Source organism: Myxocyprinus asiaticus, chromosome 35 (assembly GCF_019703515.2).
Source record: "Myxocyprinus asiaticus isolate MX2 ecotype Aquarium Trade chromosome 35, UBuf_Myxa_2, whole genome shotgun sequence".
NCBI lineage: Eukaryota > Metazoa > Chordata > Actinopteri > Cypriniformes > Catostomidae > Myxocyprinus > Myxocyprinus asiaticus.
The window spans coordinates 10,699,222-10,717,512 of NC_059378.1; the positions used below are offsets into that span (position 1 = coordinate 10,699,222).

The following is an 18,291-nucleotide window of genomic DNA, read 5'->3' on the forward strand; positions in this document are numbered from 1 at the left end:
TGGTCTCATTTGAAGTTCCAGTAGTGTCTGGCAAACTGAAGACACTTGAGTTTGTTGTTAGATGAAAACAGAGGCTTTTCTCTTGAAACCCTACCAAACAACTTGTGGTGATGTAGATGACGTCTGATTGTAGTTTTGGAGACATTCTGACCCCAAGACTCAACTAATTTCTTCAATTCTCCAGCTGTGATCCTTGGAGAATCCTTATTAAAAAAATCATCTTATTACAGACCATTAAACAACAGCATTTAAAATACTTCAGTCAGAACCATGCATGGATGGAGCAGGGAGAGCAGTAAATAAACCCCTCAGGTGTACCAGAACAGATACAGCATATTTATATTACAACAGTGTACAATTTTCTGACAGTGCAATATGGTTCAAAAGATAATTAGATTAATACAGATTAGATAGACACTTGATAGAGCTCAACATATAACAAGTTGTTAAATCAAGAACAAGCCATAAACGCATTGAAGATAGACTTACAATTGTTTGTCAGTCTGGAAATACAAAGAGCACAGAATAACAGGACAGATGTTGAGATAACTAAAAGCAAAGCTGTTATACAAGAGGTGGAGCTGGACATGGAGGGGGGTGTTAAGTGTTAAGCTTGCATCCATGCAAAAGAAAGGCAGCTGAGAAAATGAATGAAGGGAGGACTTAAAAAGGACCGCTTTGATTGGAAACTGAATTGTATTGGTAGATGTTATGATCAGCTGAGTGTCAGCTGATTGCAAGCTCGACTAACATGATGTCACCTGACTGAACTTACACTATGCTTGATATAAATAAAATATAAGTTGATAAAAAGCCATGCAAAACAGGATACAAAATTAAGAGCGATTCTCAGATCTCATATTGACTAGATTTCTGTTGGTTGGCTGGCTGCTACAGAAGTGAGTCACACTGTACACAAAAAGGCAGGAGACAATTTAGCAGCCTGTGCTGAAGGTTGAAGGGCAAAAGTACTTGGTGCATAATCAATGCTGTTTATTTATCAGTAGCTGGGAAAATACAATCTGTGAGGGAGGTATTAGAGTAGAAGGGATCCCTTTTGGACCAGTGCCTCAGAGATAAACAATTGCAAGGTGTAAGTAAACCTTTGTGGTAAAATATTGGCATGACTTGATAAAGTCTTGGCATTGTGTTCTCTGCAGTTCCAGGTGGTCAGGACTCAACAGTTTTCTTTACAGAATGATATACAGCATGTTCTGAGTTGATGAGTTGATGTACAGCATGTTCTGAGTTCATTAGCCTTAAAGGGATCACATATACACTTACTGAGAACTTTATTAGGAACACCTACATATTCATGCGAATATCTAATCAGCAAATCATGTGATAGCAATGCAATGCATAAAATCATGCAGATACAGGTCAGGTGCTTCAGTTAATGTTCACATAAACCATCAGAATGGGAAAAAAAAAATGCGATCTTACTGATTTGGACCGTGTCATGATTGTTGGTGCCATACGGGCTGGTTTGAGTATTTCTGTAACTACTGATCTCCTGTGATTTTCACGCACAACAATCTCTAGAGTTTACTCAGAATGGTGCCAAAAACAAAAAACATCCAGTGAACGGCAGTTCTGCAGACAGAAATGCCCGCTTGTTGATGAGAGAGGTCAACGGAGAATGGCTAGACTGGTTTAAGCTGACAAAAAGGCTACGGTAACTCAGATGACCAATCTGTACAATTGTAGTGAGCAGAATAGCATCTCAGAATGCACAACATGTCGAACCTTGAGGCGGATAGGCTACAATAGCAGAAGACCACGTCGGGCAGTTAATTATAACCAAAGCATTCCTAATAAAGTGCTCAGTGAGTGTATTTGTATTACTTAATTTTTCTACCTAATGAAAAACCAAATAAGCGTTCTTGATGTGTAAATGTGGACAGTCATATGTTAATGTTTCAGGTTTCAGACAATGAGCCATTTTGCAGCTCAGTTTCAATAGATTTTTCAATCTCCTTTTGAACTGTGGAGAATGTTTTGAGTTTTGAAAGTATGTTGTCCCAGTACATCGAACTCTTTTATATCAAAACATCAAAGACAATTTTAATCCTCATGATATAACCTTTTAAAAATTCTAAATGATTATCAAAAGTTAGTAGAAGTTTATCGAAACACAGCATATACTCCACAGCAGAATGCTCTAGCACCTATGGAAATATTTTAAGAACATACAAACATCAACTCCAAAACTGGAAAAATGTATATACCGATAATGAAATTCAGGCAAATACATGCATGTACCTTCCATGTAGATTTCGAGCTGTCCATCCTGTCCACAGCATCCCCATCTGTTCGTCCATCCTTTCTCTGTCTCAACATGACCACCTAACAATATACAAAAACAAACCAGTCACTCTAACCATGTTTTACATGTGTTAAGCTAACCCACTGCACAACATGAAATGTGGCATAATACATAATTGCTGTTCACAAATCTCAGCAGAGGCAGTGATGTGCTTCTCCTCCTTGATTTGTTTTGGGGTTTTTTTTCCCAATTGCAATATTTTGTAATAGTGCCATTTCTTGTGTTTCTTTTAATAGCATTTGAGCACTTTTCCTGTCTTCCTAAGACTGGGTAGAGAGTCTTGTGGGAGATAAGATTATACGAACTACTCATTTTGTGGAATTAGCTTATCACATTGCTTAAAAGCCACATGTTAAAGTATTAATGAAACACTTGTAGGCCATTTGCATTTAAATCCTCATATATCAAGGCCAATGAATGTGAGAATTGGAGGAAGACAATTAAAATATGTACATGCTCATTTGATGTCACTATTCAGGGAATCTGATTTACATATCCATAAGGCACTCTTAATTACAATTCGTGCAAGTATTAGAGGAGGCTGGCGAGACAGAGCAGTATTTAAAACATCGAAAAATATGCAGCTTTCCATCAGTATTAGCTCATGAGTATTAATTAGGTTAGGCACAAATACTTTAAAGGTGCATTCAGTAACTTTTTTGTTTGTCATCTTGGACTTACACTGACACCTAGTGGCATGGATGCAGCACCATTCAAAATCAATAGTTTTCTGTTACAGATGCCATTGTAGAAATTCACTTTATACAGTCAGTCATGATTAATCACAGAGTGAAGGTGTCCAAGAACACTAGTCAGTAGTATTTGGCTGGTCATGTGATTCAAACATGGCAGCCTCCATAAGGGGACCCTCTCCATGTAGAATAAAGCAACTTTTATAAGGTCGCTGATATGACTGGAGTCTTAATCATGATTTTATATCTATATATACAGTATATATTTCAAAATTCATAATTCATTTCTTTAGGAGTAAAACTTTTTTTAAAGATGAAAAAATTACTTAGTGCACCTTTAATATGATCTTGTGCTGTTTAATTAATAAAAAGCCTATGTGATGTACAGATGTGGAGATCAGATCTGTTGTAGAGTATTTTCTGATTTTCAAGTCAAAACGTGAAATGTAAATGATGCAAATAATATACAGTAGATGTTGAGATGTAAATAATTTCTTAATACAATTACAATAAGACATGGAAATGGACATTTCCAACCCTGAATTCTGATTGGATAGGCCGCGTTCAAAGCTGCTATAAACAAACACCTGGCATAACACTTTCTATATTAATCTGCCAAATTTCTATGTTACCTAGCAACCGCAACCAGCCTACAACTGGGAAAATGAGGAATACATCTTGGCAGACTAACTGTTTATTCAGATGATTATTAACAATAATTTGAACTGCTTTTTAAACATTGTTGTCTTTCATCACACTGCTGTTGTTTCTAACAGCTATTAGCCACTTGAGTCTGTACATTACAAAGCAGAGTGCCTAAAACCACCTAACCCTAGGTAAAATCACTGTAACGCACGGCCTATCGTGGCTTATTGCTTTAACGAGTGGCAATTTTTCAACATCAATTTTGTTTATTTGATAACTTCATCCTTAGTGTTTCATAAAGTAAATTATAAGCTTTAGGACAACAAAAGGAAGGAATGAAGAAAGGAAGGAAAAAGGGAGGAAGGGAGAGAGAGAGAGACAGAGAGAGAAAGAAAAAAGCAAAGAAAGAAAGAAAGTTGTGTTTTTAATGTCTTAAGACACACAATGCCATGATGATCAATTCCTTTGCTGCTGGCTCTAAGCAGCAGCATTAGGTCATATTTGTACTGAGACAACAGAAATGCTTTGCTCTCTTTGGTCTTAAAGCAGCAAAATGACACCCAGAGGCCACCTCACATCCCTGCCTCTGCAGTGCAGACTCTTGCTATTCAGTGGATGACCAAATTCCTTTTTTTGTCAGCATATTTGCACGTGGTGAATGATGCGAGCATTTATGTAATGGTAGAGTGTACCATTACATAAACAGGGCTATCAACTGGCCAGCTAGGGCCAATAGCCTCAGACCTCGAGCCACAAGACCAAAACCAATCTGCGTTCCCACCATCAGGCCAATAACTCCGCAGCGATGCCCAAAAACCTGCCCTCAATATGCCGCTGCGGTGTCAGCGTCACACACCCCGCCCATTTTACAAATAAAAGGGAAGCTCAAGATGAGGTATCACGTTATCTAGTTATCTAGAATATCAAGTTTATATTGAATGTAACCAGCAAGATAAGTTAGCGTTGACAACTCACCGACAATAACTGCCATGGTGTCCCTAGTGGTCTCTCCACTAACAGCGGGACGATGTCCCAGCACACCGTCTATGAAAGTTCACCAAAACATGGAAAGTAATTTATTTGGGCACCGCTTTGTCCATTGGCCGTTTTAAGGGATTTGTACTGTGTCCGCATTTTTTTAATAATTTTTTTTTCCCGAACATGTACCGTTGAGCGCTGGATACACAACCTGGGAAGTTCGGTGAAACTCCGCCTTTGACATTGAACCCGCCTCAATCCCTGGCTGGCCTTGTTTGGCCCAAGGGTAATTGGCAGGCCAAAAGCCATTGGCCGTTGGCCCCAAAAAAGCCCAGAGGAGGCACGATGAAGCCCCAGAAGTAAAAGTGGGAACGCAACTGGCCCTGGCACGCACTATTTGGCCCGATAGTGGAAACGCAGCTATTGTATGCTTTAAGTCTCTAAAGCGGGTGTAATGAGTTGCTGCAGGCAATTACTGCAAATAGCATCCCTAATATATACTCAGTGTAAATGAAAACTTAAACCCACTAATTAAAGGTGAGGTGTATAATTTCTGTGCCGCTAGCGTCACCAAACGGAACTGCAAAAAGGATCGCTGTTTGCCTAACTCTCCCCATCTGCCATTGGTCATGAAACAGATAGTCCTGCCTCAAACTCACGCCATTGGCTGAAGCATGTTGCATTGTCATGCTGATCAGAATACTCAAATAAACAGATCAATGTTTTGATTGAGCCACAATGCCGCAGGGTTACACTCTTAGGTAAAATCAACCTATGAATGGCTTACTTATAGTTGTCTCTGCATATTATGCTGAGATATGAGAAAGAATTTTTACATAGAAAAAGTTATACACTTCCCCTTTAAGTATGAGAAACAGTAATATTGATGGTGGCTTTAGCAAGCACCATTTTCTACTAACTAGCTGAAGTAATTAATATTGGAGAAAGTATTTATAATAGGAGAAAGTATTTTAAAATTAAAAAATTATACATATCACCTTTAAGTTGACATGAATACAATTTAATACAATATCAAATGTATTCACTAATTTGTATTGGCTCGTAAAACAAAATTCAATGAATAAAAGCTGGAGTAATTGCTCTGTCTTTTTCTTATACTACGCTATGTTAAGAGCATTATTTTTGCTTGAAATCCTAGTGAGATCTAAGTGATGGAAACAGACAGACTCCACAGGCTGACAGTAGGGGGCAGGTGGTCACTGGACAGATTTTAATGAATCCATCCAGTGTGCATGCAAACCTAAACACACACACACACATGTAGGAAATAGCCATACCTCCTGAGTGGCGGCTGCCAGCTGTCCTTCTAATGTAGTCACTCTTTCAAGAGCCACCCGTAACCTTTCACGCACCTGTGCAAATAATAATAATAAAAAAAAAAACAGATTTAGAGTTCCCCCACCCATTCCACTTCTTGTTGTGTGATAAGCTACAACCAGTTCTCAATTTTAGTGTTACACGCTCATTACTATCTTTACATCATTGACAGACTATAACAAGCAAATGTTTTTATTTCTTTTTTTTAAATCATTAAACAAGTACTTTTGCCCACAGTATTTGAGCGCAAAAACCTATATATCATATTCACTAATCACACACAATCCATTTTAACCAGGCACTAAATGCAATGAAATAGCACTGTGGGGGAAGGGGGAGGGGGGCACTCGCTAAGAATTAATTGGGCTCTGTAAAAGCACTGTTTATAGCACCAGATTCACTAAAGAAATTATGCAGATCAGTGCAGTTTGCACAGTGCAGTTCCAGTCTTGTGGGCCGGCACTGTATAACAGAGGAATCAGCAGACCACTGCAATCTGGCACACTCTGCCGGTACTCACTACTGTGACCCAGACACCTGAATCATCTCTTTAAAGGGATAGATCACCCAAAAATGAAAATTCTCTCATCATTTACTCACCAACATGCCATGCTAAATGTGTATGACTTTCTTTCTTCTGCTGAACACATACAAATATTTTTAGAAGAATATCTTAGCTCTGTAGGTCCATACAATGCAAGTGAATGGTGGCCAGAATTTTGAAGGTCCAAAAAGCTTATAAATGCAGCATAAGAGTAATCCATACAACTCCAGTGGTTAAATTCATGTCCTTTGAAGCGATATGATAGTTGTGGGTAAGAAACAGATCAATAATTAAGTCCCTTTTTACAATTAATTTTCCTCCCTGTCCAGTTGGTGGCAATATGCACAAAGAATGCGAATCGCCAAAAACAAAAGAAGTATGTCAAAGTGGAGATTTATCGTAAAAAGGGACTTAAATATTTATATGTTTCTCACCCACACCTATAATATCCCTTCAGAAGACATGGATTTAACCACTGGAGTCATATGAATTACTTTTATGCTGCCTTTATATGCTTTTTGGACATTCAAAGTTCTGGTCACCATTCACTTGCATTGTATGGACCTACAGAGCTGAGACACTTTTCTAAAATTATTCGTTTGTGTGCAGCAGAAGAAAGGAAGTCATACACATCTGGGATGGCATGAGGGTGAGTAAATCATGAGAGAATTTAAATTTTTGGGAGAACTATCCCTTTAACATGCGGAAAGTGCATTTGACTGGAAAAAATACCAGGTTATAATGCTCTTCTCCATCATTTGATCATTATTTGATGGATTTACAGTTATAGAAGAGCATTATAACTGGGCATATATCCAGACAAGGTGCTTGGATCACAATGCTGGAGTGATGCCGTACAGTCACAGTAAAGTATGCCAGATCGTGGTAGTCTGCTGCATCCTCCACAACCCAGTACTCATAACTGGCCTGCAAGAATTGCAACAAGCAAATAGCGTAGCAGACAGCGCATGCAAATAAACAACACTATTAGTGAAAGCAACTCATTCCTAGTGAATTCCCCCTTGAATGCTATAATGTAATGTTATACAGGAAACAATTTAGTCCATCTTGCTGTCTCACTTTCTCATCCAGGGCCTTGTGATGCTCAAAGAGGGATTTCAGAGCCTTAAGCACCTCCACCTCACTGGACACCCCGGAGGGTGGAGGAGCCTGCCTTTTCACCACAGTCATTCTCAGCGAACGCTCGTGACGTGACACCAGACACTCCAAGTGCTCCAAAAGAAGCTATCAAAACAAAACAAATTTACATACACAAGCTTTAACCTTCACTGATTTATGATAGATAATAATGAACCACCATGAAAAACACCACATGTACATTTATAAAAACAGTTAGAAGTTTTGAAAGTTTTAAAAATGTGTTCGAAGAAAAACAACTTTATTAAAGGTGCAGTATGTAAGATTCAGAAACCCTTGTTATTAATGACACCTGTGGCCGTTAAGTGAACTGCAGTCATCTACCTGTTGCTCGTGATCACGCACACACTCCATAGGGACGCAAGCATCAACCAAAACAAAGACGTAACATACAAAGTGGCTGAATGTGATTCACCGGCATCATGCTGACAGCATTATGAGGTAGCATAAATAAAATTACACAGTAATGATTGTTTTACTACAAACTTTAAGACTGCATATTATATTTCACTCTCCAGTGCTGGAACAGGGCTAAAACAAAGTGTGGATATAGGTCTGACTATGTGAGACTTTAGTTTGAAGTAATTACTTTTCTTTGCATGATACATTGACTGCATTTATACGATAGCCTATATCGGCGTTAGCTAGCTAGCCAGCTTTATCAATAGCTGTTAGCTACATTTGGTGGATGATGACAGTAGCTGTTTACAAAATAGACTGTACATTATAAATATGTTAACACAATTCAGTATTGATGTGATTCCATCACAAATGTCATTTTGATATATCGATGTGCTATTGTTTTATAATAATAGAATGTATGTATTTTCTGTATAACCAAGTTACGTTACACTAATGAATGGAGCTTTCTGCACTATCTTGAACATTGTCTAGCATTCATTTCATGTATTTTTGTAGTTTACCTTGCTGAATAATTACAGATTAACATTAACATTAACCTGACTTTTAGTATAAAGAGAAGATCATTGAAATTATTTGAAAGTTACGAAACAAGGTAGCTTGCAATTCGTCAGCGTTAGCAGGCAAGATCAAGTTAGCTAAAATTACACAGATCAATCCTTAAGGCACTATATTTCACATGATTTGCAGTTATGTAAGCTTACCTGTCCAATAAGAAGAATGCCAATTCAGGGTCAGTTTTGATCCCCAAAACCAAACGAAGGTCCCTCCAGGAATCAAATGCCCAGCCGATGTTCACTCTAGTTTTCGCTCAACCACGATCACGTTCCCGCTTAGCCAGACGTGATTCAGTAGATAAATGTTTTTGTTTTTTTTGGCTTACTCTGAGTTTGTGTAGGAGTCGGTGTTGTACTGGGAGCCGGACGCTTGCTGGATTCCATCTCTAAGATAACGTTACCTAGTGTTGCAGACTGCTGTCACTGTTGAATAGCGGAAGAGAAGCTACTGTCTGAGGCAAGGCTCTCGGGAGCGTGCATAAACATCACATCCTTTGGATTTTCCCAGCAAATGCGACCTGCTCCCTTCGCATGAAAATCAGTCTACAGGCTTTAATAGGCAACCTAGGAATTCCGGGAAGGGCTCATTTTTTTAAGTTGCGTTACAATCCGTTCACACATTGGCAAAAAAAAAAAGGTGAATATTACATGAAAAATTTTACATATTGCACCTTTAAAAGAAGAGTTCACCCAAAAATGTTCCTTACAGAAAGCTATTTAGCTTCAGAAGACATGAAATACAGCACACAAGTCATATGGACTTCTTTTATGATGCTACAGAGCACTTTTGTGTAATTTTTGGAGCTTGACAGTCCCCAACCACGCACACTGTACCCACTTAAAAAAAATTATTTTAAGTGCAAATGCTTCCATAAGGAGGTATAGAATGCTAATTACTTCATGATCAATAAGGAATTTCATCAACACACATTACTAAACTCCTTCAAAAGTTTAGCTTGTTCAAATTAATAACAGGTAAAGGTCAGGATTGATGGTTAGATTATCACATGAATCAATCATAATCCAAATATCTGACCAATCTCATACTTGTATCTGGCCTGATAGCACCACTACATCATCAATTAAACCATTAAAGCAGTTTCTCTGTTTCTCTTCTTCTAGAACACAAACACACAGACTCACCCTGGTATTGTTCCTCTCTGCTTTAAGCTCAGAAATCTCCTCCTCCTTTTCTAGAAGCTGCTCTCGACACAAATTTAGCTCCTTAGTCAGGGTAGCAAACTCCTGACAAGAAAAAGAGAAAGGGAGGGAGATTAATTCATTCATTTGTTATAAATACGTTATTACTGCAAACTAATGCACAGGGCTCTTAATGTGGATAGATAGGTTTGATAATGTTATTCAGCACTATTATTCATGGAAAGACAGTAACCATAGACCTCTGTTAAGCAAACTCATGTTTACTGTTGGACACTAATTTTACAATCTCCTCTGAGTGGTTCATGAAAACCTGAGAATTAACAGTCATGGCAAATGGACCAACTGAGCTAGTTAAGTCCTATTTCCACAGTCACTGGCCTTTTGCTGCACAGGGCCACACTTTTTAACCACAAGACCACACAACTGGATATTAGTCATTTTGTGCTGTGTGTGGGCCATGCCACAGTCAACCAGCATAGACTTGAGCGTTTACATGCATGTTCCTACACAATTATGCTTAATAAGCCAACAATGCGTGTGGTCATGTAAACGCAATAAACAGCATTTCTTTATCGACGTAAGGTCATAAACGGCGTAAGAATAAACCGATCGACACGGGTAGATTTTTGCCCATTACACCGATTTCCCATGGAATGCAAACACCTTTACCGGTGTTCTCACTGGCTTATCCAATATGCGCACATGTTGAGTGGATGTCTCTTCACAGTTTGATGTCATAAGCAGAGAATAGCATGATTATTTTAAATATCACGTAAACACGGTTTTCTTGCTTTGTCAGATTTTTTAAATAAGCTGAATTTTGGGAGTAATATACATATACATACATACATATACATACATATACGTACACACACACATACAAACACACACACACACACATATATATATATATATATATATATATATATATATATATATATATATATATATACACACACACACACACACATACACACACATATATACACACACACACACACACACACACACACACACACATACATATATATATATATATATATATATATATATATATATATATATATATATATATATATATATATATATATATATATACACAGTTGTGCTCAAAAGTATGCATACCCTGGCAGAAATTGTGACATTTTGGCACTGATTTTGAAAATATAACTGATCATGCAAAAAAACTGTCTTTTATTTAAGGATAGTGATCATATGAAGCCATTTATTATCACATAGTTGTTTGGCTCCTTTTTAAATCATAATGACAACAGAAATCACCCAAATGGCCCTGATCAAAAGTTTACATACCCTTGAATGTTTGGCCTTGTTACAGACACACAAGGTGACACACACAGGTTTAAATGGCAATTAAAGGTTAATTTACCACACCTGTGTCTTTTTAAATTGCAATTAGTGCCTGTGTATAAATAGTCAATGAGTTTGTTAGCTCTCACGTGGATGCACTGAGCAGGCTAGATACTGAGCCATAGGGAGCAGAAAAGAACTGTCAAAAGACCTGCGTAACAAGGTAATGGTACTTTATAAAGATGGAAAAGGATATAAAAAGATATCCAAAGACTTGAAAATGCCAGTCAGTACTGTTCAATCACTTATTAAGAAGCAGAAATTTCGGGGATCTCTTGATACCAAGCCAAGGTCAGGTAGACCAAGAAAGATTTCAGCCACAACTGCCAGAAGAATTGTTCGGGATACAAAGAAAAACCCACAGGTAACCTCAGGAGAAATACAGGCTGCTCTGGAAAAAGACGGTGTGGTTGTTTCAAGGAGCACAATACAACGATACTTGAACAAAAATGAGCTGCATGGTCGAGTTGCCAGAATTAGCCTTTACTGCGCAAATGCCACAAAAAAGCCCGGTTACAATATGCCCGACAACACCTTGACATGCCTCACAGCTTCTGGCACACTATAATCTGGAGTGACGAGACCAAAATAGAGCTTTATGGTCACAACCATAAGCGCTATGTTTGGAGAGGGGTCAACAAGTCCTATAGTGAAAAGAATACCATCCCCACTGTGAAGCATGGTGGTGGCTCACTGATGTTTTGGGGGTGTGTGAGCTCTAAAGTTACGGGGAATCTTGTGAAAATTGATGCAAGATGAATGCAGCATGTTTTCAGAAAATACTGGCAGACAACTTGCATTCTTCTGCATGAAAGCTGCACATGGGACACTCTTGGACTTTCCAGCAGGACAGTGACCCTAAGCACAAGGCCAAGTTGACTCTCCAGTGGTTACAGCAGAAAAAGGTGAAGGTTCTGGAGTGGCCATCACAGTCTCCTGACCTTAATATCATCGAGCCACTCTGGGGAGATCTCAAACGTGAGGTTCATGCAAGACGACCAAAGACTTTGCATGACCTGGAGACATTTTGTCAAGACGAATGGGCAGCTATACCACCTGCAAGAATTTGGGGCCTCATAGACAACTTTTACAAAGGACTGCACGCTGTCACTGATGCTAAAGGGGGCAATACACAGTATTAAGAACTAAGGGTATGCAGACTTTTGAACAGGGGTCATTTAATTTTTTTCTTTTTTGCCATGTTTTGTTTTATGATTGTGCCATTCTGTTATAACCTACAGCTGAATATGAATCCCATAAGAAATAAAAGAAATGTGTTTTGCCTGCTCACTCATGTTTTCTTTAAAAATGGTACATATATTACCAATTCTCCAAGGGTATGCAAACTTGGAGAATTGTATACATATGTGTGTGTATATTATATATATATATATATATATATATATATATATATATATATATATATATATATATATATATATACAGTTGTGCTCAAAAGTTTGCATACCCTTGGAGAATTGGTAATATATGTCCATTTTTAAAGAAGTCACATATTGTGTTACTGTGCTGTTTTTCAGCTTTTCTGAATAATGCTGGTTGACTGAACTGTAGGGGCAAAAAGTACTGGGGTGGAGGGGGGGAAAAAGAAAAATGGGTCAGTGCGTTCATTTGATTTTTTCACAGGAATGGAGGAATGGGCAAGAGGCAAGTTCAAATCCACAAACAGATGTTGGATCTTACTGCCTTTTTCCAATCATTGCAAATTGCTTGAAAAAAACCCAACCAGCCATATCTAGCAGATGTCTGTTACTGTAGGGCAGAGGTGAAAAAAATAATAACATGGAAAAAAAATAAAATAAAATTGTATCAGAAAAAGCAATTCTATTTCAATTCAACATATGCCAGAGAAAAACAAAAAGGAAGTGAAAACATGCATCTGAGGTTTGCCATCGGAGATTGATATTTCAGTGATCAAACCAAACGTAAATGACTGTGTCTCAACTGTAAAAAGTAACGCAAGAGTATTTTCTGTGCTGCGCTTTTGCATTTGAAGCCCTGGATTATTTTGTATATTGACTTGCGAGAGTGAAAGGCTGAAATCCCTCCAGTATTCTTATGCATACTTACCCGTCTAGACTTTGTGGTTCTGCTTAAATGGAGGTTGCAAGTACTGATTCAATTCCCAACGCCTACCAAAACCTATTTAAGGGTTAGTTTACCCCCCCTAAAAAAAGAAAAAAATGCCAGCCTGATCTCATGAAAATTACATGAGAGTGGAAACACTTTTGCATAATGAAATTAAGTGCTTCATTACACGTTTCGCTACAGTTTCCCAATGAGATGTGAGTGCCAAAAGCGAGTGAAATGGTGTCGTAATCATGCAAGGTTTTTAAAGTGAATGTTTCAATGGAGATTTTAATGAGTAAAATGTATCTCCCTAAACTAAAACTTTAAAATAAACCTAACCAATAAATTTCTAAAAGCAAATGAGAGGTAAACAAAACTAACATCCTTATTCTAAACCAACACCTAAACCTAACCAATAGTGTCCTAAAAGCAAATGCAATGTGAAAAGCAAATTTTCTGAAGTGACCACGTAATTTCGTGTCGCTTCTATGACACTTTTGGCTCGAGCCTCTGTCTACCGATCGAAAGTCCAACACTTTATCAGGTGAGCTACCATGCAAGCAAATCACATTGGTATAAGTGTGTAAGTGTAGGTGGGTCTGTAATACAAGTGTTAAAATGTATTGTTTTTCAAATGATGTGTTAGAGTAAAAGTGTTTAGATATCATAACATAGTAGTGTGTGAGTAATAGAGCAAAAAATAAGTGTTCATAAAGTCATAATCAGCCACTGTAATCCTGATTTGTGTGAAACGCACAGTTGTTGTAGCGCCTCTAGTGTTCATTTCTGCAGGAAACTGTGACTAAATGTAGAACGCAGCATGTAAATTTCAATTTGCAAAAATTAAGTTATAATAACGTTAATTCCATGAGACTAGGTTGGAAATTACGGTCACCATTTGACTTTCTTGCTAGACAGCCTCACTTGGTGTGGAATTCGCCAAGTGAAGGAAAAGTATTATGGGTTTGGAACATCATGAAGGGGAGTAAATGACTGATAACAGAATAAAAAAAATTGGGTTAACTGCCCCTTTAATATATCTCTTTAATGTATCTTAATGAAAAACACCCAACTGTACAATGTAAAAAAAAATAATAATAATAAAAAAATAACGATATTTCAGATTCCATCTTTGACAATTTTGATTACTTTTTAGATTTATTTTTGATTTCTTCACAACAACTTTGAACGTGGCTCATTTGCAATAACTGCATTAACTATATTCCATTTGCAAGCACTGCAAAAAATCACAAGGTAACCAGTATATAAAAAGCTAATTAGTCTGCTTGAGATATAATTCATAGGCTTTCCCTGTGGTAACATCTTCATTTATGTTCCACTATAAGTGGCACACTTAACTTGTCTTTGTGTTTGAAAACCATTTTATCAGGAGAGGAGATTATAAGACCTGGGTAATTATTGTTTTCCAAGAAAGAAAGAAAGGCACAGCAAAAAGGAACGCTGCTAATTAATACAGTAGGTCACTTAATGGATATCTATCATGTGTATACAGTGCAATTACTGTATCATTGTTAGTTATCATAAAGTGATAGCATATCATGTTAGAGCTCTGTTCTTGTTTTTAATGATATCTTTTTGCCTCTCTTTCTCTATGTTGATCCTTATGTTTTGTGTGCTTAAAACACTGGATACACACTTGTCTATGGCAAAACTCTCACTAAGAACGAATTGTGGCTGCTATTAGTGTGGTTTATTTGCATGTGCTGTGTACATTGTTTTATCACCCAATTCACTAAAGATATTATGCACATCAGGTAACAACGTAAACACGCCTAAAAAATTAGCGATAAACAACATTTCCGCAATTCCTCATCTCAATTCTGTTTACTACCTGGTTTCCATGCGTGGTAATGGTGCAATGTTAACTGTGCAAGGCAAATAGCGCTGACTTAAGTGAATAAGGTGCAATATATAATTTGCCAAATTTACATCGAAGAGAGGCATGTTTGTGCTGAAAGAATTAACAATTGCTTAATTTAAATACTCAGGGGAAAGTGCTATTTCAGCACATTTAGCCCCTGGTTAAAGTAGATAGCAGGTGAATAAGACATGTTTCTGTGTTGAAATTCAGTATGCAAAAGTAGCGCAATTGTTTAGGGAATTCGCCCCAGACTCTTTTAAATCAAACACACACACACACACACACACACGCACGTCAAAACAATACCTTGCATGTCAACTAAACTCACTGAGGGCTTTCTAAAATGCCAAAAGCTTCCAACAAAATATTCTATACTGCCAAAAGAGAGAGAAAAATCTACAACGTGTCAAGCAGCTTTGAGCCATTTTGACCTTGTGAGATGGCTGTTGGCAGGTGAGCAGTGTGGAGACAGACAGCTCCAGGGATTTCTCTGTGTTTGGTTGCAAAAAAGCCTTGGGTTTAAGGAATGGAAGGAATATTTTCAAATAACACAGTGTCTCTTGAGCAGAGGATTAAGACTGCACTTCAGTCTGAGTACCAACCCCAAGCACTTACTGTCAACACACATACAATAATAAGGCACAAATGGGACTGTTTAAACTATATACAGTGAAACACTTGAATATGTTGTATACTTTGTGTTCAGAGACTGTGAGGGTTAAAAGTGAAGTGTTCACCTGATATGGTTAAAGGTGTCTTTGTTTTTTCCCTATGTTAAAATACTTTCTCTCAACCCAGCTTAGTATGCAGAGATCAGTAATCCATTGGTAGGATGATCAGATTCTCCAAAAAGTGCAAAGACTGTGGTGCAGTCAAAACATTGGTCTGTCTGTTTAACCATCCCAAATAGCGCTACATAAAGGGGCATCCAGATTTATGTAGAATAAAATATCTTCTACTAGGCCCCTGATATTGAGTCTCTATCTCATGTTAGTGTACATCGTTTTAAACAGCTTGATAAAATGATTACTGATTTTGATTGGCATAAAACCTTTTTGAGTGGAAAAAAGTACTTGGTGCACATTTATATTAATATAGAACACATTTATTTAATAAAAATGTCAGTCCAAATGAATGTGGACAGGGACTCTATATTCTGATCATCTGTGTTGGTTACTTTTTACTATCACATTTTCACATTTATGCTTTTAAATGACAATGGGAACTACACTAAGCTATATGATGACTTCAGAATATACACATTTTGTAATGAAGACAAAAAATGCTAAAGGCTTGAAATGCAAAATATAGTAATCCTAATATTAAAAATTCTGTACTTAGTGTTTGAATTGAATATTGCATCCAAAACAGTCCTTTCCTCAACTCCACCAGACATGCCTAAATTAAGCTGATTTATTCCGGTCTACCCCAAATCCTTAACATTGTTGTAGGCATGAAATGGGTTTTGAATAAAGAAACATGTTGACAATCAAGACCAGCAGCAAACATTTGTTCATCTTTAGCTGCTCAGTCAAGCCCTCTTGCTCAAAAAGTGCATTTACTAGTTCAACAAAAAGCTGATGATAACTTTTAAATATCTGCTCATTAAAAACAAACAAACTAATTTTAAAGGTTTACATGCAAATCAAGAAAGCAACAACGCCAGACAAGCATGTTACGAGAGATTTTAAAATGACCTTGACCTTTCCCAAATAAAAGAACACTTATTAATCATAACTGGTGTAAATTGTGCATTTAAATGAAAAAATAAATGGAAAGAAATGTAAACCGCATTTAGATTATTAAATGGATAGTTCACCCAAAAATGAAAATTCTCTCATCATTTACTTACCCATCATGCCATTTAGAATAATATCTCAGCTTTGTTGGTCCTTACAATGTAAGTGAATGGTGGCCAGGCCATTGAAGCTCCAAAAATCACATAAAGGCCACATAAAAGTAATCCATAAGACTCCAGTGGTTAAATCCATATCTTCAGAAGTGAAATGATGTGTGAGGGAGACATAGATCAATATTTAAGTCCTTTTTACTATCAATCTCCACTTTCACTTTCTTTCACATTTTAAAAGTGAACGTGAAAGTTGAGATTTATTGTAAAAAAAAAAAAAAAACATTTAAATATTGATCTGTTTCTCACCCAGACCAATCATATTCTGAAGATATGGATTAAACCACTGCAGTCTTATGGATTACTTTTATGTGGCTTTTATGTGATTTCTGGAGCTTCAATGATCTGGCTTCAAAGGACCAACAGAGCTGAAATATTGTTCTAAAAATCTTTGTTTATGTTCTGCAGAAGAAAGAAAGTCATACATATCAGGGATGGCATGAGGATGAGTAAATGATGAGAGAATTTATTGTTGAGCCAATGTTACAAGCTCAAAGAAAACAGTGCAATTTTTGATAGTACATATTTATGGCCTTCTTATACATGTCTCTGCATATTAAATATTTTAAGAAAATATTTTCACATAAAAAAAATAAATAAAAAAAACAGCTTTAAATGTCAAACTGAACTTTGCGATAATAAACTTGAGCTCATCTTATTTATTGTTTGATGAAATGCTTGTAACATCATGATAAAATATAGTGACAGCAACTCTATTGGTCATAAATGTATTTAGTTTCATTCTCTAAGCTGATTGTGCTTTCTGATTGCAGGTTGGGGGGTGTTGTAGAAATGTAAAAAAAAAAAAAAAAAAGAACATGAACTGCATAATTAGAAACTTTGATTAAATTGTAAGCCAGTGCAGTATTACTAAACTGAACTATAAAGCTTTTCACAAGAAGACAAATGTGGCTCATCAACTTTATAGATCTTAGTAATGATCTCTTTATCTCATTGACAAGTCTCATGTATAAGAATGATTGTGGAAACCTTTTATAGCTGACAATACATGAAAGCTTTGGAAATCATGATTATTTTATTTTTATTTTTATTTTTATTTTATTTTTCATTAAGAAAATAATCTAACAGTAATCTAATCAACTGGATGAAGATCTGAAATGAGTGGTGAGATGTGTAATGTGAGAATAAGTAAGTATGGAGGTGGGTGGGAAAAAATGCTATTAGCTTTAATTAATCACCTCAAGCTATCAGTGAGATGACTGTC

The 18,291-nt window shown here is 36.9% G+C and overlaps 1 protein-coding gene across 3 annotated transcripts in view; it reads right to left on the reverse strand.

Moving 5' to 3' along the window:
• The window catches only part of LOC127426134 (liprin-alpha-4-like), a 164,317-nt gene that overhangs the window by 62,427 nt on the left and 83,599 nt on the right, over positions 1-18,291 (reverse strand). For all 3 annotated transcript variants that reach the window (XM_051672694.1, XM_051672693.1, XM_051672691.1), the window contains exons 2-5: positions 9,802-9,903; positions 7,604-7,768; positions 5,940-6,014; positions 2,263-2,346 (exon numbers count right to left, since the gene is read on the reverse strand). In XM_051672694.1, the coding sequence (XP_051528654.1) occupies positions 2,263-2,346; positions 5,940-6,014; positions 7,604-7,768; positions 9,802-9,903 (426 nt within the window). The remainder of the gene's footprint in view (positions 1-2,262; positions 2,347-5,939; positions 6,015-7,603; positions 7,769-9,801; positions 9,904-18,291) is intronic.